Below are 27,266 nucleotides of genomic sequence, written 5' to 3'. Positions count from 1 at the left end.
AAGCTGAGAATGAATTATCGCGTATCATATTATTAAATTATAACTCAGTCGTTTCTACAAAATTTTGATCTCATTCAGCTTGTAATTATCGAGCAAAGATGTAAAAAATTGTCTTGCATTGTCATACCAGATAGATGTCAAATGTACTTGATGCTTGCACCTTCCCAAGAATGCTGGTTGTGTTCTTTTGTCGGCAGTCTGACAGCTGCTTGCAGCAGATTCATCACAATCCTAGCAGGATTCCTGGCCTCGTCGTTTGTAGCGGTCGTGCCGTGCTTGTTCGGTTTCGTTAAACTAATTGAAATGGTGCTCTTTTATTGGGGAACATGAAGAAATCCCGTGCCTAACTTTCCATATAGCACCTATGTTACTTTTCGTTGTCCGGGGTCCGATGTGCAAAGCTTGAACGGTGTGCTCGGCTGTTGTGGTGGGCGGTTTTCCTTTTTTGTTTGGAGTTCGAGGCATAATAGGAATAGCATTGTCGTTCATGTGATACACTCGAGTGCAAAGATAGTTTTTCATTCAGGATTGCATTGTTTTATGCAGCAATCATTGCCGAGGGGTTTTCCTTGTCAGCGCTCGAAATCATTAGCATCCGGTAAGATCGCTTCTTTAGTGTAAGTCGTCGTTTTAACTCGTTCGCGATAGCTAGTGAAGAAAAAAGAAAAATTGCCTTAGTGTTGTGAAGCGGCCTGTTGCGAAGTGCGGAGGAGCAAATATTTTCGAGTGGCAGTGATCTTGTCCCCTTTCGCTGGCGGTGTTTTGGGGTAAAGCGGTTCGTCTTTCGGAGGAGCATTTTACGTTGTCCCCTCTTCCCATGTAAGTGATGCTAATTATAAATCTGGGCATAGGAATATTTTATGTTTTCAGCGTTTGCTTTGCCATTCGGGTAAGGAACAAAAATGTCGAAGGCGAACGCTCCCTAGCAGAGAGAGATTGTTATTCGGCTGTATGTGGTTGGAAATTTTCCCTAATGGTCATCGATTGATTACAAATCAGTCAAACGAAATTCAATGAGTCATGAGCGATAAGCAGCCTGCGGAAATCAGAGGACCTTTCGAAAAGTCAGCTATTGATGCTGTACTACTGTTTGAGCGAGACTTTACCGAAGACATGATCGTACCATTTTATTTCGGTGTCATCGTAGTAGGTCGTTGGACATTTACTCTGTCGCCATGAAAATAATTTTTCTATTTATAGTAACGATCGAGTCTCAAATGATTCTTTTGAACGCAGCAAAGCCGTTGATCTATCTAGCGACGAGTGGAAGGAAGATGCGGATTAACAGTTCATTGGAGGGATGTAGAGAGCAAATACGACCGAAGGAAAGCGGACTATAGCAAATGAAACACAACTGAATTCAAAAAAAAAGTATTCTTACGAGAAAAGAAAATTTATAAAAAAGCCTAAGACTCATGGAGAAATTCGCCATAATGTTTTGGAAATCATGAAGTCGTAACCAGAACCTAGTAGTCATATAAACGGGTTTTCCGTTTGCAGCGCTGTGATGTAAAAAAATAGAACCACTTAAATCACATCACATAAAATGGCCATAACCATCTCTTTTTTTGATCTCAATGGGGTCGGCCTCCTTATTTATAAGTTGTGAGTAGTTTTATGGAAATGATGTTTGGCTAAAAAAATGCACACCTGATATGTTTGAAGTGAGGTTTCACGAAATGTTGAGCTGTGATTTAAAAAAAGCCACTCATATTATTTTCACATTCTATAAAAGAGAAAACACCTGTTGTTACTACTACTTTTAAAACCAACACACCACTAAAAAGCATTGAGACATTATTTGCGCAATGTTTTGGATCAGGTTTGGGATCACTGAAATTAAATAAGTTCACGGAATAATTTACATCGTCGAACAATTAGCAAGTTCATCAGGCATCAGGCAGTTGGAACATTGCCAAACAATTGGCGCAATTTTCTCTTACACTTTGAATACTTTTGATTTGTCTTCAACTGAGAATCAAGTTGGTAATTCCTACAATGTAATGAACCCACACTTCCGGTATGAACATGTACTCTCGAAGGAATCCCGAATAATATTCTCCTTCATACTATCGAACTGTATTCTTGTGTACGGAGAAAAGTATGTTCTTCTCAGGGTTCGCTCATCCGTTGATGGTCATGAGTCACAAGTGTCGTTTCCGGATGGGTGTGTTTATGCTATCTGCTGTTGGTCCCTTTGCCATTACCGACGATGGACTCTGTCAGTCGGGTGTCAGTTGTGTGGCGGTTGGGAAAACTATTTTTTTCAAGCATATTTGAAGCCAAATTTTGTTTCGAAAATAACGTATTGCAAACTTCGTCCTGCTGCTGCTGCTGCCCTGGTAGTGACGGTGTTGGTTGCGATGCGAATGGGGACTTTTTGGCAGTTCTCGTTATGCCCTATCAGTGGCGAGCAGCAGAAAGAGTCAGTTGTGTTCCGCTCAAGACGGCTAGGACCAGGTCTCTGTTTGTTTGCCCGGTGGTAACTAAAAAGTAACCTTTTCTGTGACCTTGGGTACAGCAATGTTCCGGTAGGAGGAAGCATACCAGTCCGATTTGCCCAGTTTGTGAGCTGTGACATTTGTGCATCTTCCTGGCCGCTAGTAGGCCCTGTTTTCTTTATATTGAAAACTGTACAGTTCGGTGAAAGCAACTGGTTCGTAGTGGTTGTTGAATGGTGGTAGCTGCTATATAAATCTAGTCCGAATGGCTATCTCCATCCTTTCGTTTTAGAACCCTTACATCAAGGAGAACTGCCGAAAAGTCAACCCTGACTCAACCGAGGAAAACGTGCGATCGTGGGGCAGAGGGAACGGAAAATAATTTTAGAAATTTTGCAGGCTGCAGCAGCAGTTGCTACGCGCATGACTTATTGGATATCCCAACTATTCAAGGAACAAAAGTCCAACGAATGCTAGTGTCGGTAGACAGCGGTTAATCTAAAATTGATTACGAGCAACAATTCGCGTTTTTAGTTGCATTGTTAAACGATCATCATGGCAATGCATCAGAACTATGTGGTGCTTCTCTGGTACATCATCATGGTGGTAATCCTGATTTACCTCTTTGTTTTCTCGCAATAGTTCTCTCTGGCACGAGCGAAGATAATCTTAAGAAAAATGTACCACTATCGAGCCTGCGTTTCATTAAATAATTGGTTGAAAAGCTACAGCGTGCGCTTTAGGAAGAGTGGCCACAAATACAAATTAACAAATGTGCAACTCACATCAATGCCATTGAAAACGACATTCTTGGCGTAATGAGGACTGATCGTAAACAAATCTGATGAAGATGCTCATCGCGTGCTCGAATCGTGTGCACCGATCAAACGACTAAGCGTCCGCCTCGATTCGGGGTTTTGACGCGGCATTGGCGATGCACTTTCAAAACACGATACGCCAAAGAGTGCTTTCAAGGATAAATGCGGCGCATGGTTAATAAATTTGACTTGTTATAAATAAACCGTTCGGAACGGAGAGTGTACGATGGTCTGAATATTAGAGACCGTTCGAATCAAATCAGAGATCAATTGATCGCTGCAGCGATGTTAATTACTACTCTAATTTGGATTTATTAGAATGAATTGATGAATTAGTCATAGCAATTCTTGTTTAGTTCTCTTGGAGTAATGTAAAAATATACTCAGTTCTATAATGTGAAATGATCTTTTTGTCGTTGCATCTTTACTTTTTAGCTGCCCTTCTTGTTTTGTTTTCAAAGTATCCGAATGATGAGCATCATTGGAGTGCGATGAAATTCCACGAAACGTCTGCTCAACTCGCGTTCTCATTTGTTTGTCGCACGTTTCGGTATAAGCCATCCTAACACGTGCGTGCGTCACACAGTCTGTCTCTTCGAACGCTGAGCGCTGAAAATCCGTGTACATTCCATGTGTTCGATGTTTGACGCTGTTTTTTTAGTGTGTTTTTGGGTATTTCATATTCTTCCGACTATTTTTAAGTTGGTGCAATTCGATCTGGCTGTATGACGATGGTTGGCTGATTTACGAACGTAAAAAGGGAAAAAAGGGTTTGCCTCCGGTGTACTAAGAATATGTCAATTTCGACGTGTAGATCCGTGTTTAAGGTGATCATGGACGATCTACTGAAGCAAAATCTATGTTTTCAGATAGGGTAGCAGTTGTTTTGCGATGGATACCTCGGCGATTACCGTGCAGGCGCAGTATTCTTTCAAAGGGTCCAACAATGATGAGTTGTGTTTCAAAAAGGGCGACATCATAACACTCACACAGCGCGAAGAGGGTGGCTGGTGGGAAGGGACCTTAGGGGACAAAACTGGCTGGTTCCCGAGCAATTATGTCAAGGAGTATGCGGGTAAGTATGCCTGGCAATTGAATTGTTGATCAGAAAAAAGAAAGAAGTATATTTTTTTCGTTTTACAGGTCCCCTTCCCCTTTCCGAAACAATTCGTCCGCCCGAGGAAATTCAAGCATTCCGGTCGGTTGTCTTTCGTGATCTACTCGAAAGCGAAAAGGCACATGTTGCCGAACTGAGAGGATTAGTGGAAAACTTTATGGAGCCACTGGAAACCAGTCAGATGTGAGTGTTCATCATGTTGAGGTATTCTTGATAGGATTTGGCTTAGTATTCATTGCATTTAATTTCGTTCGCTAGACTTACGGGAAGCGAGTATGCGCAGCTGTTGTGCAACTTTTTGGAGGTCGTCGAAATGCACGAAGAATTCCTGCAAACGTTAGAAGAATGCAACGATCGCGTGGGAAAAGTGTTCCTATCAAAGGCTCCTACGATGAAGAAAATACACCAAATTTACTGCGCAGCACATCCTCGGGCGATCGTAATAGTTGATAAGTTTCGGTAAGTATGAAAACATAAACATCGTGTAGTCGAAGGTATTTTCGATTTACTTGGTTTGTTTCTGATTGCAGCGAAGATCTAAATGTGTTTATGGAAAAACAAGGCGCAGCAAAGCCCGGTTTGCTGGTGCTTACCACGGGCCTTTCCAAGCCATTCAGACGGTTGGACAAGTACGCTGCTATACTGCAGGAGCTTGAACGTCACATGGAAAGTGGCCACCCTGACAGGGGGGACACTCAGCGCAGCATAGCGGTTTACAAGGACATTGCTTCCTCCTGTTCGGCGACCCGGCGACAGAAGGAATTGGAGCTCCAAATCCTTACGGGGCCCGTACGAGGCTGGCAAGGCGCCGAGTTGAGCACCCTCGGTGATATCATTCACATGGGCAGCGTGGCCGTGGGCCCGGAACATAAGGATCGCTATCTGGTGCTATTTCCCCAAACCCTACTCATTCTGAGCGTAAGTCAACGCATGAGTGCATTCAAGTACGAAGGAAAGCTGCCACTGACTGGAATCACCGTTAACCGTCTGGAAGATACGGATCAGATAAAACACGCATTTGAAATCAGTGGAACTTTGATTGATCGTATCGTAGCCGTGTGCCAAGGGCCGAATGAGGCCAACCGGTGGGTGGAGCTACTGAGTCCCAAAGCAGGATCCGGGAGCGAACAGACGAGTGGCGGCAGTTCGGTGGACTTGAAACGCAACGTGAGCAGCTCTGCCGTCAATATTCCTCAACCTCCGCCTCACGTAAGTGTTGTCAATATAATTCAATCATGCTTTTCGTTTTAATTTTCACGGCGGAGATACCTCCGATTTATACCACCTTCTGCCGGTGTAGGGTATTTTTTAAATAACTGATTGTTCGTTTTTGTGAGATTTTTCTATTAAGGTTATATTTTTCCCACCGTTTGTTTCTTCTCTCAATCTTTTGTTAAACCCCTTCCCTGCTTTGGTGGCGTATGGCGTATGTTAAAATGTTACTGTCGGACTTCGATACGACGGGTTTTTTGCGATGGTGTCGTGGTTCACGATATTTAGGAGAAAAAACAACTTGCGCTTGATTCTCGTGGTTACAGTACTCGTGTATCGATATGTGCATACGGTGCCAGTGGTCCATGGGTCACCAAATATGGATCGGACTTTGAAGTGACCTACCCTCCGGCCAGTTATCCTTCGACCGCTCCATACGCTCAGCTAACTGCGTACCTACGACGGCTCTTTCGGGCCGGGGAATTATCGCGATATGTGGTGCAAGCACTGCTCTACCCCCAGGTCACCCAAACGTACGATCGGCGGCAAGTGGTCATGCGTCGCAAGAGACACAAAGCTACGGTACGAATGCAACGGCGTGACCAAGCAAACGCTGCTGCAGCGGGTGGAGAGGATGTGAATGGAAATACAGCCGCAGGTCAGAGCTCGTCAAATATGGAGGCTGTTACAAGCGCAAGTTTCGAATCGAGCTCCTCCTCAGGTTCGTCTGGTTCGTGTCAGTCCTCGTCCTGCTCGAGAGATCGTTCTCACCTGGAACGTCAAAATGCGGTTGATTATGTCGAGGATGATGACGAGGCGTATGAAACGATAACGTTTTTTGCTGGCAAAAGGAAAGATAGCGAAGAACAAGATGCGGATAGTACTGTGTACGAAAGTTATACTGACCCTCATTCCACCGAAGGCGGATCGTTCAAGTACGCTCGCTGCAATAGTAATCGAGCGACAATAGACTCGGAAGATAGTGAGGGGGAGGAAGTAGGAGATGATGTTGAACAAGAGAGCCACCGAAGCTCTGAAATGATTGGATCGACTGCTGTTCCGTGTTTAAGGATAAATGATCGCGAATCGAACGCCGGTAGTGATGGAACCTGGGGCGCCGGTAAATCTAGTGCACATCACATCCCGAGTATCCACACCTCGACGGCAAGGCTGCTCATGGGTGACCTCAAGCAGCAAGCTTCGGAGCAATCGCAAATGTCTAGCTTTGAGCACCGAACTGGGCATGCCGGGCGTATGGCGTGTGAGGATTTGTTAAAGCTGGACGATTCAATGCCGGTTACTCATTCGCTGCAACAGAAAACAATTGCCGAGGAACGCCACAGCATGCCAACGTACTTTGTCGGCAATCGCTTCAACAACTCGTCAGTAACAGAAATCTACATTCCTTCGTGGAAAGCCGAAGATCGCACAGCTGGTGCGAGTGGTGGCGTCGGTGGTGTTGGTGATGTTGGTGGCCAGACCGGTTCCGACGATCGCAACAGTGTCCATTCCAGTTCGCTTAACATACCAGCCATCGTGCCCGCACCGGATCCGGTGACTGCGGAGTTATTGTATAATTTTTCCAAAACCACCACAACCTCTCCGGAGACATTGGGGAGTGGTGGTCTGGACTTGGCTCTTGGCGGATGTTTGTCTCGTGAGCAGTCCCCATTCCGTAAGCATTCAATAAATTCCGATAAAAAACTTGTGCTAAATCCAACTCATCATAGAAAAGGCAAGAACGATTCTTACGAGCATCATGCAAGCGGAGATCCATCTGCAGGACCATCTGCGAAGTCTCCCGCCGCACGACGATGCGTCAGCTATCAATATGTACAGCTTCAAGCTGCAATGGAGCCGCTGAGCCTGGAAGAGAAGCCAGTCGATTCGAACAACAACCCTTCAACGAGGGTCAATCAAAGGAACGATCCTTGTCAATCCGACCAATCTGGGATTGGGTTTGAATTCGATGCTCCCTTAACCTCTCCAGATAGCCACAAGTGTCGATTCTGCAGTTTTTATTCGCGAGGTCACAGTCCACATTCGAGCGACTCAGGTATGGCCGGTAGTTGTACGATCTCGACGCCAGACGGCCCAGCTAAATTTTCCGGTGATTTTCTTCTTTGTGATTATGCAGCGCAGCGTGCAACGCAGAGTGTCGATGTTGTTGACACCCGCGCCATTGGAGACGATAGCGATCGTCCGCAAGAGCATGACATTGTGTGTGATAACGTCGTCTATGGGTTCCCGTTGCCAACGCGTAACAGGGAACGAGACCACTGCGGTCCACACTTGCAATCGTCGCTACGTCATGCAACGTCCAGTCATAATTTAGGTCGGTTTGCGCTCGTAAAGGACTGTGAGTTCGATTATACTGACAGTGGGCAGTACGATCACCACCATAATGATCCGCATCATAATGATTCTCCGCAGTCTACATACCAGAAGCAAATTGTGACAAACGAAGACCCAGTTGCCCAGCGGGGTAGTAATATTGCCGACACGGCTACAGTAGCACTGAAAGAACATTCCCCATATTTCGACACGCCGATCGAGGAGCTGGAACGTGGGTCACGCAGCCGAAGTGAAGATCGTATCCTGTCGTCCTTCTCGTCGCAAGATCGAGACGATGCTGGCAATATGGAATTGAAACAGTATTTCGGTCGAAGTCGTATCGTGGTCAACTTGTACGATCGTTCTTCCACCCGATCGACCCCTAAAGCGACTGGTGGAGGCGCAGGTTCGGATATGATAACGTTCAAAACCGGCCTGTATGCACATTGGTGGAAAAAAGAGAAGCTTCCGATATTTGTCGTCACGAGCCAAGAAATGCTGAAGCTACCAGCGGCCACGGGCCGTTTGGTACGACCAAAATCGCCACAATCTTTTCCTGCTGCGTTTCCTTCCCATCCACACCAAGTTCCCTCCACTAGTAACGTAGAACCCACGTCCAGTAGTCGAGAGTGTGCCGCCACTGCCGGTGCCGTAGGCGATGGTCTGTTGTGGCGTCCGATAAATTGTACCTATCGCCGTGGAGCTGCTCGGGGTTCAGGCAAGAGTGTTTCCGTCCTCCGTTTGTTTAGTTTTCGTTGTTTTATTTTTGTTCGTTGAATTTGTTTCTTTTGATTACTTTTGCTTTACGTTGTCGAATGTTTTTTTGTTACATGAGTTTTCGCGGGCCGTCTTTATTAAAACCAAGAAGCTTATAACGTTCCTGAGATAAGAATGAACTTCACAAAAGCGGAAAAGTTGCATCTAGTTTTAATTTCATCTAGTTATTTTGTTTAATATGCATATAATGTAAAGATCATTCATATCAGGATAACATGATGTAGCTGGAATGTAGTGCGTATGTTTTGTTGTTTGCTGTCGTTATTTTCTTCTATCAACTTAGCATTGTATTGCCAATTGCACACCACCAGCCTGAGCCCCATAAATGAGCAAAACTCCATAAGGAATAATTAATTCAAACCCCCAGTCCTTCTTCATCCGGTACTGAGCTACAGCTGAACTTACTAATACTAATTTCATTGTGCTTTTTTGTCATTTTCTGTCGCTCAATTCCCGAAGATGATCCTCTCCTATCACATCGCTGATCAATGTATACCTACCTCCTTCACTCGCTGCGTCTTCCTCTCACCATACGTACTGATAATCATGGTTTTGTGAACCTAATGTCCATTACGGCCGCGTGTTTTGTGAATGCTTGCGTGCAGTGAGCGCAAACTTTTTAAACTAGTTGTGGCTGATAATTGCCTTTTATTCCATTCCTAGATGTCACCACCTTCGATGGCCGGAAACAGCCATCCGTCGCGCAGCGGAACGTCCAGCATCGTGCAGCAAATGTCGCAACACAAACGCAGCCAATCGTTCAATCATCATCTCAGCTACAATCAGGTTCAGCAACAGCAGCAGCAACAGTCCCAACCACAGCAACAAAAGCAACATCAACCGAATCCAAATCAGTTACCTTCCCTGAACTCCCTGACCCTAAGTCGGCCAGAGGGAAAACAGGTGTCACCAAATCAAAAAGGTTTTTTGGAAAAAGGTATGTTAGCCATACGCTCACCATGGTATTGTGTGTAATTGGTAAACTATTACTCAAATTTTAGCTAACTGGAACATCACAAACCTACGACCGGCGCCACCATTGCGTCCTGCTTTTCTAAGCTCGGTAGCGACCAGCGGTCCTGGGGGAGGTAGTAATAGCGCAGGAACAGGTGGTGGCCGTAGTGCAACTGCGAGTATCACCGGGAGCATTGGTGGAGCCGCGGCCAGTTGTGTTGGGGGTGGTAGTGGCAACGGCACTCTCAACACTAACGACAGTGTTCAGCACGGTTTGTCTTTTAGCGCGAGCTCAAAGGTTTCACCCACGTACGAGGAGGACGCGTTGGTTTTACGTGTTATTGAGGCGTACTGCGCAGCATACCAGAGCACCTCACGCAACACGATGCACTCAGGTAGGCGAGAACATCCCCCATTTCCTATCCATTCCTATGCTTGGTTTTATGCAATATGTGTGAGAATCAACCATTCATCGTAATTTATTATTTATTTTGTTCTAACGAAAGTATCTGTCCTAACCATGTAACTACGTTAGCACCCCGGTTGATTGCACTTAATTAATATTCTTTAGTTGATAAGATTGGAAAGATTATGAAATCAGTGAAATTGGTTTGCATGGTTCTTCACCATTTATACTCTTCTGGGGAAAGTTATCTACCTGGGATGTCGAGGTTTTTGGGAATACTTTACCAATGTGTTTTTTATTCAAAAGCGGACGCCTAAGATGGGCATCCTTTTTGATCTTGTTATCAATGTGATGCAAAGCCAGGCACGTACTAAATGAACTGTTTTGGTTGTTATACCATTTTGATGTGCGCACCAATTATCATTCTATCTGGATTATCTACATCACCTCATTTTGTTGCAACTATCCCCAGAAATGGCTTGCTTTTTCCGTTTTAATTGGTATAACCTCGTTCATGTTGTTCTTGTTTGTATGTTTGATTGATGCTCTGCTATTGCTTCGTGTGGATGTTTATTTGTTTTGCATTTGCATTTTGTTACCTTCATTCGAATGCAAACTATTGTTGACGTCCAACGGTACAATGAACGCTACAGATTCTGTTATCAATCTTCTCTATCTTCTCTCTTTCATCCATTTTTTCACATCCTTTCTCAATCCTACATCATGGTGGTGATTGTTGGCAATTCTTTTACGTTTCCCCTTTGCTCTGTGCGTAAAAAAATTTGCAAATACTTCCTTCGTTTGACACCTACATTAAACACATCCACAAAGCAGCACTGTTACCATGGACACCGTGTTTGCCGATTCGTGGTGGCAAGCTGAAGACGAGCAAGCACTTTTCCTCGTCCAATCCACAGTTGCCGTTCACGTGCTCCTCGTTATCGTCTTATCTGCCGACTGGCACTGGCATTAAGAACAGCCGTACTCACACCTCGACAAATAGCATAAACTCTTCACACATCTGGAGGGAAGCCAGCCCGAATAGTTTCAATCTATACGCGGCTTCGATCGCAACGCTAACGATGGGCAATAATGGCTCTCAGCATTATCAGCAGCAACAGCAGCATCGTCAGCAGCACCAACAGCAGCACCAGCAACGAGCACGATACTCGATCGGTGGCTATGGTAGTACGGAGTGGCGTTCGCACTCGGAGGAAACGGGCCGCACTACCGCTCGTTCTAGTGGGACGTTAAAATCCGGTGCCCACGCTGCGGGTTATCACAATCCCATCGCACGTTCGGGTTCAAACTATGATAACATTTTCATGAACTCCAACACAAACACTCCGCTACTGTCACGTGTGTCCAAGCAGCAAACGGTGTGGATGAACGCGAACCAGATTCCACACCACAGTTTGTACCAGCAGCATCATCACTACGCACAGCACCATCATCGCCATCGGCAGCGAACTAGTAGCCGGGAAGCGGACGCAGAGCTTTTGCTCGAGCGCGGGGACACAAGTCCACCTCCACCAGCACCGGAGGGCGGCAGCGGCAGCGGTGGCGGCGGCGGCGGATACATGCCGGTAGGACATTCGTCTTCCATCAGCTCGTCGTTGTACGATCGACGTCTTAATCGATCGTTTGAGACGGCACAGGGCTTGAAGAGAAATTCCAAGATATCGCAGCTCCGGCGATCGACGCCTCAATTGAACGGCGAAGAGGGGGAGGATGACGAAGATTTAGATCACATCGTGGTCCCTCGACTAGAGGAAGATACATTGCGGGACGATATGTCCCGCAATTCGGTCTCCTGTTGCAACAAACTGTGGATGTTCTACTGGCAACACCATCGATAGGGGCACCAAAACTCGTAGAATGCTTACCGTGTAGACATCGGCCAAATGAGGTGGTTTTTGATTGCCAAAGCAAAAAAAAAGGGCTGTAGACCAAAGGTGCATATCCATATGATATGATCGATTCCATCTGTTGGCAAACGCAAGGTAAAATGTGACAGATGCATCTGCAAAACAAGAACTAATCAAATTACAAGCACCGATGGCCTGATACATTTTACTGTAACTCTTATGCTTTGCAATGTGACTGCATACTTCTACTTTTTAGAAGTAACTGTTTACGATAAGAAAGTGTTTGCAAAGCAAACATTGTCTTCACACACCATATTACTAACCAAGATGTTGTAAAGAGAATCCATTGGCGCTTGGCGCCGTGCAATGAATATTTATTGGGCTCGTTGTTTATTACCGCTTTTTTGTTTCGTATAGTAGCGTCCCTGACAGTAGCTAAGGGAAATATACGAGCTTGCTTAGAGACTAGTGAGTAATATTCTTCTACATTATACATACACGAAATGGCCCCACACGCCATACTTTTCGTATATCCGTAATTAGCAGTATTGCAAACTATTTTTACGAAATAGTTACGGCCCTTGTACTCGAAAACATCGTTCCTCATGGTGCAGTTGTTCAGATAAATGGCAGTAAAACTGTCTCGATGTTGCTTGCGTGTTTTTGTTGAAGTGTAAATGTTGATGAATGCGGTCCGATAAATTGGATTGAGTTTGTTTTCATAGCATTCGCTGCTATACATGTGCGCCATACGCAATAGTCCACACCAAAGAGTAACCGAGCGTCCACAACTGGATTGCCTCAGCGCATATTTCAGGAGTTCTGATTGACCCTGAAGTAAAGACATAATCGATAAGAGAAAACAGCAAAGCTGAGGGCTTGAACTTTGAATGACACGATGTAAATGAACTCGTAGATTTTTTGGAGACATCATGTCATTATAGTCGACAACATAATAAAACGATAGAATATGTTAGTTTAGTTCAATGGCACATACTAGATAACCTGCTACGCTTACCTAAGCTGCAAGTACTTAAAGACCACATCGAGGAATAGGAAAAGTCATGTGATATTAGATAAAGTAAAGGAAGGTTTTCCTTGTAAATAATCCTTCTTTCGGAAATTTGAGTTTCTCTTTTTTTCGTTTGGATTACACGTTAAGTCTGAGAAAAGTGCCGTTGCGATTTTGTTTAATTATCACAAAGGTAAGAATCGCATTTAATGTGCAATGTGTGGTAACATTTCATCCGACAATGGTCACAATCGTTGACGTTGGTTAAATTTATTACTTGTGTTAACTTTTGTTTTGAATGTTATTAAAGCAACAAGCGATCTTTTTAGTTCACCTCTCATCACCTTTTCTACGAGCAATTTGCAAATGAAAATGTCTTTTCCCACGTCAATAGTGCGATTTAGAACGATACGACCGATACAGCTTTCTTTGAACAACACGATAAATTCGGTTGGGTCAGTGGCTGGCCAAGTTAGTCGGTTGGATAAATATCATTGTTCACGCACGGCTGAACTTTCGTCGGCAGAATGCGGAAGGCATTCGCATGAATTGGTCAATTGGGGATTGCTCCGCGGATCGGTTGCTTTTATTGGCTATTTTTAACATCTTTTTCGTTAGTCTGTAGTCGTTTCAAAAATTTGTATTATTTGGAAAATAAGAAAAGTCATTCAAGCCAACGACAGATGAGAGACGCAACTCGCAAATACAGTGACATGTATTTATTATCTGTCCCTTCATGGCTGTAAAAAACAATTCCAAACAATAGCAACTGCTACTGATTCTGTCGCAAGCCATATTAAAAGCGATACTAATCTGAAAGTGTGAATAATTACGCCCACCAAAGCTCACGAACGGCACTCGGGAACCTTCAAAGCTCTTCGGATAGCGCCGCGGAAGATGTTGAAAAGATTACACATAAAACCGACAAACAAGCGGAGAATTCCAGCGCTGGTGACCCGGTTTTCTTCCCTAGCATCAACGGGTCCTCTATGAGGGTTTGGTTGAGCAATGGTCATCTTTCTGGGGCTCGGTTTGTTTTCATATTGTGTTGCTTCTTGCAGTCCAAAATAATCCGTTAGACTTTATGCTTTGGCTTTGTAGTGTTGATTTTCTCCCGCTTTTTGTTGTTGCTTTTTGGTTATGTCTTTTTGTATTAGTTTCTTTTTAATTTGTTCTCCCAATTGTTCTCCTAAGATGAATGTCTCCCACCTTTCTTTTTAATTTGCCTCAAACGAGCTTGTTTAATATGGTTTGGTTGTCTTATGTTTATCTTTTTGTTACTTTTTTCCTGATTTTTCCCACCGCGCACGGTTCTGTCCCATCCAAAGGTTTCGAGTACGACGACATGACCCCGACGCTGCGTCAGCTTTTCATTAGCGTTCGCCAGTTACAGCAGGATATGGCGCACGTCAAGCTACAGATCGCTGAAGAGCGGTCCCAACGCGGCCACTTGCAGCAAGTGCTGATGGGCCACCTGGAAACGTACGGAGCGGCAAACACCACGTGCTGAGTCAAGTTTCAGCCAGTAACACTCAACGAAGGACAATGATGGATTTTTTATTATAGAACGTACGGAATTCAAACTCAAGCAGTCTCTAACCAGAAATCATAGTTTGATGATGATCACTCATCTAACGCCTGGGTAGAATGCTCGGGACTAACAAAAAACCTGTGCTAGTATTTATCAAAGAAGAGATTGGAGAAATTGGGTGAAATATAAATAACACATTTATTTACAATCTGTAGGCTAATTATATTGGAACGTAACGTGATTTTTTTTTGTTACTATACTGTCAACTAATTCGAGTGAAAATGAAAACTAACGCAAGCGATTCGACAAATGAAATCAATAACAAACCAAGGGTATCATTTCAATGGTGTTGGAATCCGAACCTAAACAAATGAGAATGGTAGCGAAGCCGAATTGCCGTGGAAAACAGTCTGCCGAATCGGGCGAAAGGCAAAGGAGAAGGCTCGTGAAAGTGATAACATATCCAAAGCGGGCGGATCAATCTTACTTTTTCCCACACTGAGTCGTCGAAATCTCCCGGCCATCTTTTACTCTTTTACCCGTTTGTTGCAAGTCGATTGGTTTGCTTTGGCCTTTCATCGTTTGCCGACGGATTTTAATAGTATTTTGCCTCGCTTTCGGGGCGTCTGTAAAGCGGCGGATGAAGGTACAAAAAGGTGGCTACCTCTCAAAGAACTATTTTCTGCCAGTTCACCACCACAACGTATCCAAGATATTGGATGCCCATATGCTGAAAATTGCTCGAAGAAACAGAAAATGGTCTACGCTGTTCCCGGTCACACGTCCCAAACACACTTCGACGCAGAGAGGCTAAAAACATTGACCGTGGGTGGAGTGACCAGAAACGGATCGAGCATGTAATTGCCATGATGAGCTCGACTCGCTCGCAGAGTGGTTTCAGTCTGGGAACGGTTTTCTTTTTTCGCAAACTGATGAGCATCATCACGGTTTTCTACCACCGTCATCATACAAATTCGCTTTCCGATACTCTGGCGGCGTCCTTCACGATGTGGTGGCATCGAAAATGAAAATGAAAATGAAACTGAAGCTCTTCTTGCAATTCAATGTCTCATCTCTGAAGCTCACTGTAGGATATGTGTTGAAACATGGAGGCAAATTTGAAAATGTTCCATCTGAAAACCATCCGTTGTTGAAAGCAACTTGTGTGGTGGTGGAGCAAATAAAAAATTTAAAATATTTTTGGCATTAGTTTGCAAGCTTTTCAATAAGTGGCTTTAAAATGATTGCTATCGAACACGATTAAAATATTTTCTGGTTCCACCCTAGTGAGAGCTAGAGCCGCTTTATTGATGCTTTCCTTTTGCGCGTCCCGAGGTTATTCATGCCGAATAAAACTGTTTATCGTTTCTTCTATCTTATCTGCATCCGAGCATCATTGATTTTGATAAAAAAAAGAAAAGTAGATAGCGGAGAAGAGAGCGTGGAAATAGATAACTTCAGACGGTATAATTAAATTTTATGTTCTATCAATTGGATGATGCGTTCCTGCATGAATACTTTTGGTGGAGGGTGATTTCTACACTACAAAAGAAAAAAAAATTGACGGGTGTGTTAATTGAAGTGTTTGTAAATGCCAAAGATTCTGACCAGCAGATGGAAAGCAATAATTACCTAAACTAAATCTTAATTGGTAGTATGTAAAACTCTCAACTAGTTTCTTAAATGTTTTACTAACAACCAATGCCTTATGCATTTATCCTGCGGTGGAAAAATGTTTCTCTCCTTTCCTGTCTCTATCTCGCTTTTCTGTGGATGTTTATTTATACCAATTACCTGCCCCGTCGTTGATGCAAGGCATCTATCGCCTTCGGTTGCCTTTGGTTAAGGGTGGATATCAAACCAACCAATCATCATTCTCACTGCAGGGTGCCATCTTCTGCCATTATCTACCAGCTTCAACCGTGTGTACACAGAACCATACAGTAATCAAGCTGTAATCGATCTCCTTCCGGTGGTCTGCCCAGCCGCTGCGGTCTCGGTCTCTCGGTTCGCAATTGTGATGCCCTCAACACGGGTTAAAACCATATCAATCATCTCAATAGTTGGTCGTACCGCCGCACTCCACGGGAGGCTCATCAGCGCGCTGGTCGGGGTGAACTGAGATTGTGTAGCATTGACTGAATCAATCGACCCTCGGTGGGTTTGTTGTTCATGCTGGGTTTTATTAGAGGAAAATGCACCGCAGAGTTGGCTGGTGGATACAGAACCGCTTCGATTGCTTCGAGGTTGCAGAGTCTGTTGTGGTACGCTTCCTATGCTCTCTAGCCCCCGAACATACATCTCACACACTACGCAACAATAAAGCAATTAGATCAACCTCGAAATTGGAGGTGGCATGAATTGCAACGAGCGCGAAGGCTTTACAAATCCGAAACAAAACCTCGGGATGTCTCGAAGAAGAACGAAAATTGTGTAGATCGCTTGGATCATAGCAAGCGAAGAGCCAGAGCGAGAGAGAGAGCGGCTAGATGAAAATGGCAATCGAAGGTGGAAAAGTGAGAAAATGGAGAAAACCAGACGCCAAAGTCGCGAGCGCCGTTCCGCGGCCTACTGCGGAAGCGCCTCTTGCTCTTGTTCGGTGCCTTGCGCGCGCACGCCACGCGTGGTCCAAGCGCGTGTTCTGCGCAGCTGCGAGCCAGTTGCAATATGACTGTTGGATCGGACGGTTGACGGCCAGTTTCTTCCACGCTATCTCCCTTGGCCGCCCGGTTTCCCCGGTTCTAACGGGGGACGGAAAAGTCAAAGCACTCAAAGTCTCGTAGAAAAGGGTGAAGGAGGGTACCAAAGGGGCAGCAGCAGCACGAGTTCAATTTGTTTACTGTGGGTTCGTTGTGTTCTACCACTTTTCTTCCACTCCACTCCACTGTTTCCTTCGTCGGCGCGGAGGAAATCTTTCCAATATTTTCCTCGCTTGGAGGCTGCAGGGCTCAAGATAACGTCCCGTTGTTCGGTGTAGAGACTATGATTGGAAGTCGGCTTACGACAGCAGACGAAACACAGTGTCCTCTCTTCGTGCTTCTTGTTCTGTTCCGCGTAACTTCGTCTAACCGGGTTCGTCGCGTACGTCAGCGTTGAAGTCATTTGTTGCCGGTCGCTCTCGCTTCTCGCTAGAACGGAACTTGAAATCAGGTGGAAAAGGGTTAATAAAAAGCCCACAGGAAGCAGCGGGAAAGCAACAGGCGGAAGTCCAATCAGTGAATCAGTGGTGGTTTCGGTTCGATTTCGATTAGTTTCGTGCTGCCGTGATTGTGTGTGAAAAAAGGAAGCAATGTTGATACGTTCTTCGGCCGGTTGAATCTAAACGTAAATTATGATAATTGGAAGCGACTCGTTGTTCCCTGCGGGATGTTGATAGTACAAGCTGTGTGGTAGTTCGATGCGAATAGGAGTCAGCGGTGTTGAGTAAGGGGTTTGTTCACGATCGTCGATGATTGCTGCAGGCATCGATAACTTAACCCGTTACAGCCCTCGATAGTGCGCAGGAGCTACGTTCGGTTGGACGAAGATGATGGTCTACTCGCCGGTGAGTGCCACAAAACTTAAGCAGGAATAAGTGTGCAGTGTGGCAAGATCAACAGATCAAGTTCTTCGTCGGTTCAAAGCGGTTCGTCTATTGACACAGATCTCTGGCGGACGAGGGGTGAACGAAAAAAAAAGTATATTTACTGTGAACGCCAGAAGTGCTTCGGTCGGGATGATGATGTTCTTGCCATTGAACCACGGGCTGTCGATCGCCAGGGAGTGGGGAAAGGTGAAAGCGCGACGATGGAGAGCTTCCCTGTTTGAAATCGCCCTGTTCACCCTGCTAACGCTGACCGCCCGGCCAATATTCGGTCAAGAGGGCCCTCAAGGATTCGGTAAGTGATTCTTTTCCTTTTCCTACAAAAAACTAATTTTGATGTTTTTTCCCCGAACTTTAAAAGTGTACATTAAAGCAGATTATCTTTTTCAATACCGACTCACGGACAAAAAATGTGTTAGGCTTTTGTTTTTTTTCTTCACTTAGATTAATCAATTCAAAGCGACCGGTGGAATCGTAGAACTGGCGTTTGTTTAACCTTTCCCAGTAGAAGGTGCCAGGGGGAGGGACGTAAGCTCATTTTCACATCATTGCAGTCAATGTGGATTGTGATCTTGCGGGCCATTCTTACGCTCGTTCTCATTCGTCTTGAGATTGACTCGGGAACCATGGAACGGCGTTTGCGTTCTTTCCTTTTCTCCCTGAGCTTTCGCCGGCGGGTCAGTGTCACAATTAGCGAACAACAATAAACTAGCAGGGGTTGTTCTTTCGCCGTTCTTTCTTCCGGTTGCTCGAACGAATCGCTCAGTCCGCTTCCATTCCATTATTCATTTCGGCGGACCTTTAGCTTTTCTTTGTGTGTTTCTGAAAGTTTCCTGTTTTCCCATCGGGTTGGGGTTTGGGAAAAGAATGATCCCTCCCTGTTTTCCTTTGTCATTGCCCTTGTGGGGATCGCTTAAGCATCGCATTTGCCTTTTAAAGCAGTCCAACGCAGGGAAATTGGTGCGGGGAAAATTCAATTCCCAACCTCTTCTGGGCCCGTTAGTCTCCGCGGGGAAAAATGAAATGCTTCCGTTGGGAATAAAAAAAAAGGATTTTCTTCCAGAGTTTTTTTGTATTCATTTCAATTGGACACGTGAATGGTCGGGCAGGAAGTTGGTAGTTACGGAGCGAAAAATTAATTCAAATTATACTTTAGCTAATCCATAGTTTACGGTAGACGTCTTATCTACCCTTCGTCGAAGGGTCTTGGTATTCATTATCTCATTTCACTCATTTGTATTATTGATTAGAGTTGAACTGCTTTCTAAAAGAGGAAGGCATTACAGACATACCGTCCAGTGCGGTCTTTGCCTGTCTGGGCTAAAATGCAAAATTTTCCGACGGCCACGAGCCCGCACAAGTGGCTGATGTATAAACATTTCATGCATCAGTTATTCTGAACAATGCTTTCTTCGGCGTGATTTAAAAAAATAAATCAAACCAAACCTGCGAGGAAACCGGTGAGGGGAATTCAGCAACCAAGATTATCTGGCGATTAAACGGTAACGGCTTCGGTCCGATATTAGAACTCGGGCATGAACTTTCAAGCCCGCGTATTCGTGCGCACAGTTAGTCTGATTGCGAAACCTGCGCTCCTGGAGTGGCACCTGGATTGAAATAATTTGTCGTAATTATGCACTACCTGCGCTAACGGGTTGCACTAGTTCTGCCTCGAGCTTTGGCTCCATTATTTTTAATGCGTTCAGCTGTCGAAAGGCCAAAAATGCCAAGCACAGCGCAGTGGAGCATAGTTTTAGACTAGACTTAGCAAAAAACAAAAACAACATACCCAACCGTAGGAGAAACCACGCGCGTTGCTCAATGGAAAACAATGAGAAAAATCTTTCACACAGAATGAAGAAACATCAAACCCCACAAAATGATGAATCACGAAACAAAGCAGTTAACGGACCGATCAATCGAATCGCCAGCTAGCACCAAACGGTCCGAATCAATTCGATCAGTTGTGGATCTGCTGGGGGAGAAAAGGTTGGCCTTTTGAGAAGGGCTTGATGGTCCAGAATTTCGCCAAAGTAGGTGTTCTTAATTTACAATTCCGCTAATGGGGCAATTCCGTTTTCCGTCCGAGCAGAGATCCCTAAGGAAAGGTAATTGGCATCGGGAAACCCTCTTTTCCCTTACATGCCCTCAGTACTCTTGAACAAATGAACGAATCGTTTAGAGAAACCTGTCCTTCCAATCGATCGATGGTTTTGGCTCGTTGGAATTTGGTGGAATTTGGGTTAGTAATTATGCAAAATGAGCCTTGCTGTTGGTCTCAACAACAACCGGCACCCAAAAGACTCCGAACCCTGGGAATGGCTGTGAAGATTTCGCTTAGCCCCGTCGTCGTCGCAACGTACTCGGTGTGGTTTTTTAACGGATTGTGTACTTAAACTCGCTCCTGCGGTCTTGCGGGAAAACTATTTTCCAGCGAGCGTTTTGATGACGCTCCGGTCTTGCGAAATCGGTCGTATTTTGCAACCGTAATAACCACGCAACCTGTGGACCCAGTTTGCATCTCGCGGTTGTTGTGCGCCAGAAGAGTGATCGTTTTCGCGTGTATGGCATTGCTTCGGGTCTCCTCCATGTCCATGGTTGTTGTTGTTTAAGCAAATTGCCTTTCATGCTCGCCGGATCAGATGACTTCTTCTGACAGCGGAGTATTACGACAATGGCCCATTACCTCAAACCACGGCCACGAACCCCCTCCTTCGGTAGTTCTTAACCTTCTCCCGGTGGGTAAATTGTGTGAGTGTTACCATTATGATTCCTTTCTTTCAGTTTTGGGTTGCTGCCGTAACCAGTCTTGGCTGACACACGGGGCATGAACAAACGATGGCGTGAGTATGTGGCATTTATTTATGCTCATGCTTAACCGTATGCACAGTTATTGTTCTTAAGCATATGGTTCGCTAGAGCGTAAGAACGGCGTGACGATGCAAAGGTTACCCTAGCGGTAACTAACTTTTGGGTTGTAAAAGAACAATTGCACGAACGAAACAAATAAAAAGAGGTCATGCACTTTTAACTAATTTGAAAACATACTTGTATGCCTTCGATATGAAGTGGTTTTGGGAAAACAGACTAACACTCTTTATCAGTTCTTTATGACGATGGATTAGTCCGCGTTCTCTTCAGACAACGTTTCTACCTTTCTCTAGATAACACTTCTAATTTTGAAAGGCATTTGAGTGGTTATAACTTTTCCACATTCTAATTCTCTTTGGCATTTGGAAACACCTTTCTACTACCTTTCTCTACTTTTCTCCTACCGCCAACGTTGCCACGATGGCCCCAAAACGACGTAGGTTGAGAATGTATGTTATCTTTTCCGCACATGCAGCAAGAACACATCCATCAACACATTATCTCGCGGCATGAGTGCGCTCCTGGCGAACTTGACATCGACCATTTCAGCGACGATGGGGAAGCCTTCTTCCTCGGCCATTCATCATGCAACGGTATTTGGCCTTTTCGCTGCAAACACCGCATGGCATTCGACACGCATGAGGAAAATTGAATTCCAGCCCTCTTTTTCTGCTCAGTGCGCAAAACACAAAAGCACGATCATCCTCCGTCACACTCGCAGAGGGCGAGGGAAGGGTGGTTTCAGGGGGCTTGCCCCAAACTGGAACCGGGGGGTTCAGTCGTTTTTCCTCCTCCTCAATCTCCGGTTCGGATAAGCTCCGCAGTTCAACATCGCGGGGTTCTTCCTTGGTGTGCTTCCTTTTAAGGCACTGTCGTTGCACGATTCTGCTGCAGAAAAATGACGATTACGCAATGGAACGAGTTGCGTCGGGGAACATAAACATAATTATGCGCAATTAGCGCACGTTACTTGATACCGGAGCTGGCCGCCTTTGGTTGCACTCTCTCGAGCCCGGCTGAACTCGTTGCTCGCATTTTGTGCGGGTGCACCCGGCTCCACGGACATTGGAGAATCTCATGACGATGATGATGATGATGATGATGAAGTGCCGTAAGTGTGACGGATTACAGTTATTAGTTCACAAAAACGTCACCAGAAAGGTGTTGTCTCTAATTGCACTGGCCAGTTTGCCGGTTGGTGTTTGTGTGTCTCGATTGATGTCACTGCGTTGGAAGCAAAAACATGTAGCTCTATACGGAGCTTTATGGCGTCCTGTTCGCAAAGCCGTGCTTTGTTTGTTTGGTTCTTTGGTGTGTGGACCATTTTGAAGTGGGCAAACCGGTTCCGCCTGGATGGACGGGGAGCTGCCTTCTGGAATGACACATGATTCCATTCCTTGTTTTCACAGGTGACCTAAATAGTAAAACTAATGCCCGATTCTTTCGTATCATGACAGTCATCTCTCGCTAGAAACGCAATCCTGTGGCATAAAAGGATAGAGGATCCCGAAAGTCCGGGGGGAAGTGTGTTAATCGTTTTTCGTTCTTTCACGACCGAATCGAAGAAACGAGACCAAAAAAGGTATTTTCCCTTCTGCTATCAAATTCACGCTTCAGGTTTCTTTTGAGATAGACTTTCGACTTCGACGAAAGAAATCAATCTACTACCGGAACACTTGGGGAAAGGTGCACCGTCACGAATTGGTTTAATTTTTCCGGATAATCAAAGCCCTCCACTACTCTGGTGGTCCGGTTCGGGTCGGTAGTTGGGCGACAAATTGGACATCATGACTAAACACTCGCGCCAACCATGTTCCTCCACCCTTTCCTCCTGATTAGGACAGCAATTCCCCAAATCGGTTAAACGTTTCAACGGTAAACGCCCCACACACGGACGGGATGTCGGCGCACCGTTCTTGATCGAATCCATCCTCCACTAAACGCAACCGATTTTTCCTTTCGGTACTTTTACCTATCGGCTTTTTTTTTTGGTAAACTCAGCCTCGCCTTTTGGAACGCCGTCCCAAATCAACGGTAGCGCGCAAAAGGGAAGACCTTCTTTTGGTCGTAATTAAAATCAATCCAAACCATAGCGAAGGCCGCCGCCAGCCAGATACCGGTTCTGATCGTTTTCCAGCCAGCATCCACCACCCCATACCCTCGTTTACGTCCATGCGTTGTTTTTCTTTTTGGCACATTTAATCGAAAATCTTCTCTAATGGGGCCTCATTTTCTCATCTTTCGGGCGTAGCGTGGCTTGTTTTTGGGAATTGAGGAGACGAGAGCGGCCAATGGAATGGTGGATCGTTCGTTCATGTCTGTCCACCTTCGCCAGGCATCGATCACGCAGGGAAGCTGGTGGAATGGTTTGGATGGATGGCTAATGTGCTGTTGCGAAGAAGATCTACTTCCGGTGTGTAGCCCTTTTTCTCGATCCCTCTTTAGTGGTGAGTTTCTCTAGTTTTTCATTCACCAAACTGTCATACTAAGACGTATCACGATCATTTTTTCACGTTACCGTCCAAAACGATGTAAATGATGAAATGTTTGTGCCTCTTCTGAGCTTCTTTTCAACAAAAACTGATACGAAAACCGATAAAGAACGATTTTGTAGACTGCTCACGATCACTCGAGCGAGGAACAGCGCATTGATATAACTAAGACTCAAAAAGCAATGGCGGAAGGCTGGGTAGGATTGAAACCGCCGTCCTCGGACAAGCCGTGGATTTTGCAGTTTTGATCCTCGCATCAAATACATAGCGATCGTTCACGGCGACGGACAAGGGTTCCCTCAGAGCCACCGAAGCAATAAACTTAACCTAGCATAATTGAGCTCATGGGAGCGCTGCAGAGTAGGCTCGGAAATTCTCGATCGCCCTATCATGGACGGGTTGGTGATTGGAGCTTTTCATAGCTTACTTTTCTTCCATTTTCCTCCCTGGCCTTGACCAGCCGAGCTCGACGAGTTCGGCATCCGAAGAACATCGTTTCGTTACGCAAAGAGGAGCGAGCCGAGAACATGTGCCGATGGCGGGCCTCATTCCGCTAGTCAACGACCGGAACTGGTGTCTTGTTTCCTCACCCGAGAGCGTTCTCGAGCTGAACCGATTTCCCTTCCATTCCGCGCCATGGTTTCAAGTTCAACGTATTGCTTCATCGTGATGGTGTAACTTTTGGGTTGTATGGCCATGGCGATAGGAACGATATAACACATGTTTTGTTCTATACTTCTTCAAGTGTTCATACAAGGCGAGAATGTTGGCATTCACAACAGGGGGTTTGAACTAAATGAAAACCATTGCAAACATAAAAACCCGTCTGCGGACCGGGTGGAAAGTCAAGGATTGATTTTTGCCGAGAGAAACCTCAATTCGTCCGGAAACCGGAAAAATAGAGATATCATCCGGGCGTCCGAGTGTGTCCCACTCCAGTGTGTGGCTGGATCTTGATCGTTTTCTGCAGAAGGGGGTTGCCGGTACAATTCGGCACATCGCAGCGCAGCTGGGCATGTTGGATGTCGCGTGCAGAAAGGTTCCACTTCCACGGACCCACGGCAACATGATTCGATTACGGACGCGCGTGCATCCATTACCATCCATTATGCTGTCCGATTTGTGTGAGCGTGTGTGTGTACGGGGGGCCATGCGATCGTGCCGTTTTGTGTTCGGTCCATAGAGTTCCGGGAGATGCAGCAATCTTGCAGCCACCACCACCTAGGTGTCGCCCGCAGGAGATGTTAGGAAGATGAAGGTTAATTAAAATTCAACGAGAAAAGCCCGGGGAAACCTGGAAGGAGGAGGAACCAAACTGGGTTTCCGCAGCTTCATGTATGGGAAAACGGGGTGCGGGGTAGAAAAATAAATAAAACGATGCAAGATGCAAGAAGATTGGGCCCGGAAAGTGGAACTGGTTACGCTCTCGGAACCGGTCGATCTCGTGTCGTGAGACAGGACGTGTCTTGCATCCTCCGTTCGCCACAATCCGTGCTCGCCACGGGCCACGGGTTGCTCCCGGAGTGTGGATTTGCGTGCGTCGCGTCTTCCGCACGAGCACGCAAAGGTTGTGTCAATCGCCATATTCGTTGGGAACCATGCAACCATGGCCAGGATCTCGTGTCTCGACACGTCCCGTAAAGTAGACGTCAAGTAGTTGTTTGGCTGCATGACACGAATTCACGAGCGGTGAAGAAACGGTATTCAAGGTCAGTGATTCTATCGAAAGAAATTCCGCCCCACCAAGCGGCTCGATCGGGGGAGGGTGAAGCTTTAATAATAGTTTACCTCGGAGGAACGAGTTTTCTGATCGACGCTGACGACTTTGAAAACGGATCCAATTCTAATTCCAATCCACCGCCACCACCCGTCCGGGCGGGAGTGAAAAGGGTTAGTGATTGACCCGGTTCGAGGGAAAAACGGCTTATCCGGACGCGACCGTGGATGCGATCTCGGCTGTGGCAAGACGTCGTGGGGTATAAATAACGTATCAATTAATTATACTGGTCGACGGTACACGGCTTGTTGCTGCCGCCGACCGTCGGTTATCAGGTTCAAGTAACCGCCCTTCTTTCCTTTCCTTTTCCCGGTGGAAAGTGACTCTCGTTTCCCTCGTTTCACTCGCGGCTTCAAACGATTCTGGTTTCTTCGCGTCCAGGGACGAACAAGTAGAAGGACGAACACAAGCCTTTTTGAGGTGGAATTTGGAGTAACGGTCGTTTTTAATCGGATAGGTCGGTGTGAAACCGTTTCGAGATAAAATCTGTAGCTCATAAATCATCGACAAAGAAGTTTAGAAGAAGATAAGCCTGAAAATTGCGCTGTAATTCCGAGCTGTATGCAAATTGCTCGAGCTGTAACCATAATGACACACATGTGAAATTGGTGAATCTTTCACCCTGATCTGTGCCTGTGCCTTGCGATCTGCGCAGAAGACAATGTTAATGATGCTGTTGGTGCATCGTAACATGGCCTGTCATGTTACAACACGTCGCCACACAGCAACAATGACATTTGCTGGCTCTCCCTACTTGGTTCGTCACCGTATCAGCCACACATCACACAATAGAAGGTGCAACTGGATCAGTGCCCTCGAAAGGAGAAAAGGGTGAGAAAAAAGGGTTGCAGCCCTTGCGTTAATGACCCTGAAAAAGTGTGGAAACTCTCACGACCACTACGTTGGACAGCTTGTTGCAAGCGTCTAACATAATTCAAAAGCCCATGAAGATGGCTTGTGCTTTTGGGGCTGCAGAAGATGCATGTTGATAGGGTTTTCTCGGGCGGATGAACTGGGTCGAACCTAGGTGCGTTAACTTTGAGCGGCGCTCGAGGGTGAAATGTGGTGCTATGATGAATGTGTGATAGCAGAAGGAGGAAAGAATCGTAGCAAAAATATGCGCTGTTGAGGTTGTCGACACCTTCTTCGGCGGGGGTATCGTATCGGTTGGTGGGGTTGTTGATGTACTGCGGAGCATTATAATATCCACACTGAGAGTGCGCTAGAACCGCCGTACCTCCCACCGGTTTGAGCCATGCGAGCACCCAACCCCATCGAATGCTACCGTCCACACAATCCGTCCACACTTTGCCCAGCTCAACTGATCGTTGTTTCGGTCGCTGGACGTGTAGCAAAATGGTCTTCACCATTGCATTATGTATGAGCCGTGGTAACCTCCCTCTCTGAGGTTCCGCTCGGAAGCCATCTCAACTAAAACGGGGGGAAAACTCGCACACAACCTGTTTCCGTTCTTTTTTTGTGCTCGGTCCACACCCCGGACGTACCCGGAAATGCTTTTCATTGACGCTCCGGTGAAGAAATGCCGGAAGAGAGTAAAGAAGGATGCCGAAAGGGCTCTACAAAAAGGAGTACTAAAATAAGTAAAGTTTAGGTGTATATTAAAATGTCTAAAAGAAGGAAAAAACGGATAAAGGACTCCATAACGTGCATAAACTAACCATAAAACTAACTTTAAAATTTCGTTTGGAAAATTAAATGTTGATAGCTGAAGTGTTACTTCACGGTGTGTTTTTCGCTCCTGTTACAAAATTCCTGAAATTTTGAGCTCCGAGAAACGTGCCAACATTGGTCGAAGTTTCGCATTCTTACCGATTACTTTCTTGCTCGATCAGGTGATCGATAATTTGCACATTTGTCTCAACATTTTCGTGTAGTTAAAAGGAGTTTTACTTACCTATATACATAACTTATTTCGGATAATGCAATAATAAGTTAAAAAGGGGGTTAAAGTACGTTAGTGTAGCCTTTTTTAACAACGATTCCCATTGTTCTCCCATGCTTTGCTAGGCGCCAAACACGAGAACAATCGAACGAACAAACGATCTCTTTCAG

At 45.5% G+C, this 27,266-nt stretch overlaps 1 protein-coding gene across 1 annotated transcript; it reads left to right on the top strand.

Moving 5' to 3' along the window:
• The first annotated feature begins 242 nt into the window (after window positions 1-242).
• Window positions 243-14,790, top strand: LOC131267186 (rho guanine nucleotide exchange factor 7). Its single transcript, XM_058269981.1, has 8 exons — window positions 243-823; window positions 4,133-4,334; window positions 4,403-4,559; window positions 4,635-4,835; window positions 4,907-5,585; window positions 9,363-9,636; window positions 9,701-10,048; window positions 14,268-14,790. Exons 2-8 carry the CDS (start codon window positions 4,151-4,153, stop codon window positions 14,447-14,449), a joined length of 2,025 nt encoding a protein of 674 aa, XP_058125964.1. The 5' UTR covers window positions 243-823; window positions 4,133-4,150; the 3' UTR covers window positions 14,450-14,790.
• Window positions 14,791-27,266: the final 12,476 nt, after the last annotated feature.

Source organism: Anopheles coustani, chromosome 2 (assembly GCF_943734705.1).
Source record: "Anopheles coustani chromosome 2, idAnoCousDA_361_x.2, whole genome shotgun sequence".
In the NCBI taxonomy this organism is placed as follows: Eukaryota; Metazoa; Arthropoda; class Insecta; order Diptera; family Culicidae; genus Anopheles; species Anopheles coustani.
This window is presented reverse-complemented; position numbering and strand designations above follow the sequence as displayed.

What these genes read in the sequence shown, in the direction of transcription:
- LOC131267186 (XM_058269981.1), top strand. Translation starts at nt 4,151, where the DNA reads ATGGATACCTCGGCGATTACCGTGCAGGCGCAGTATTCTTTCAAAGGG. An exon ending in TTCCTCAACCTCCGCCTCAC is followed by an intron (nt 5,586 to 9,362) that starts GTAAGTGTTGTC and finishes TTCCATTCCTAG; the next exon opens with ATGTCACCACCTTCGATGGC. An exon ending in AAAAGGTTTTTTGGAAAAAG is followed by an intron (nt 9,637 to 9,700) that starts GTATGTTAGCCA and finishes CTCAAATTTTAG; the next exon opens with CTAACTGGAACATCACAAAC.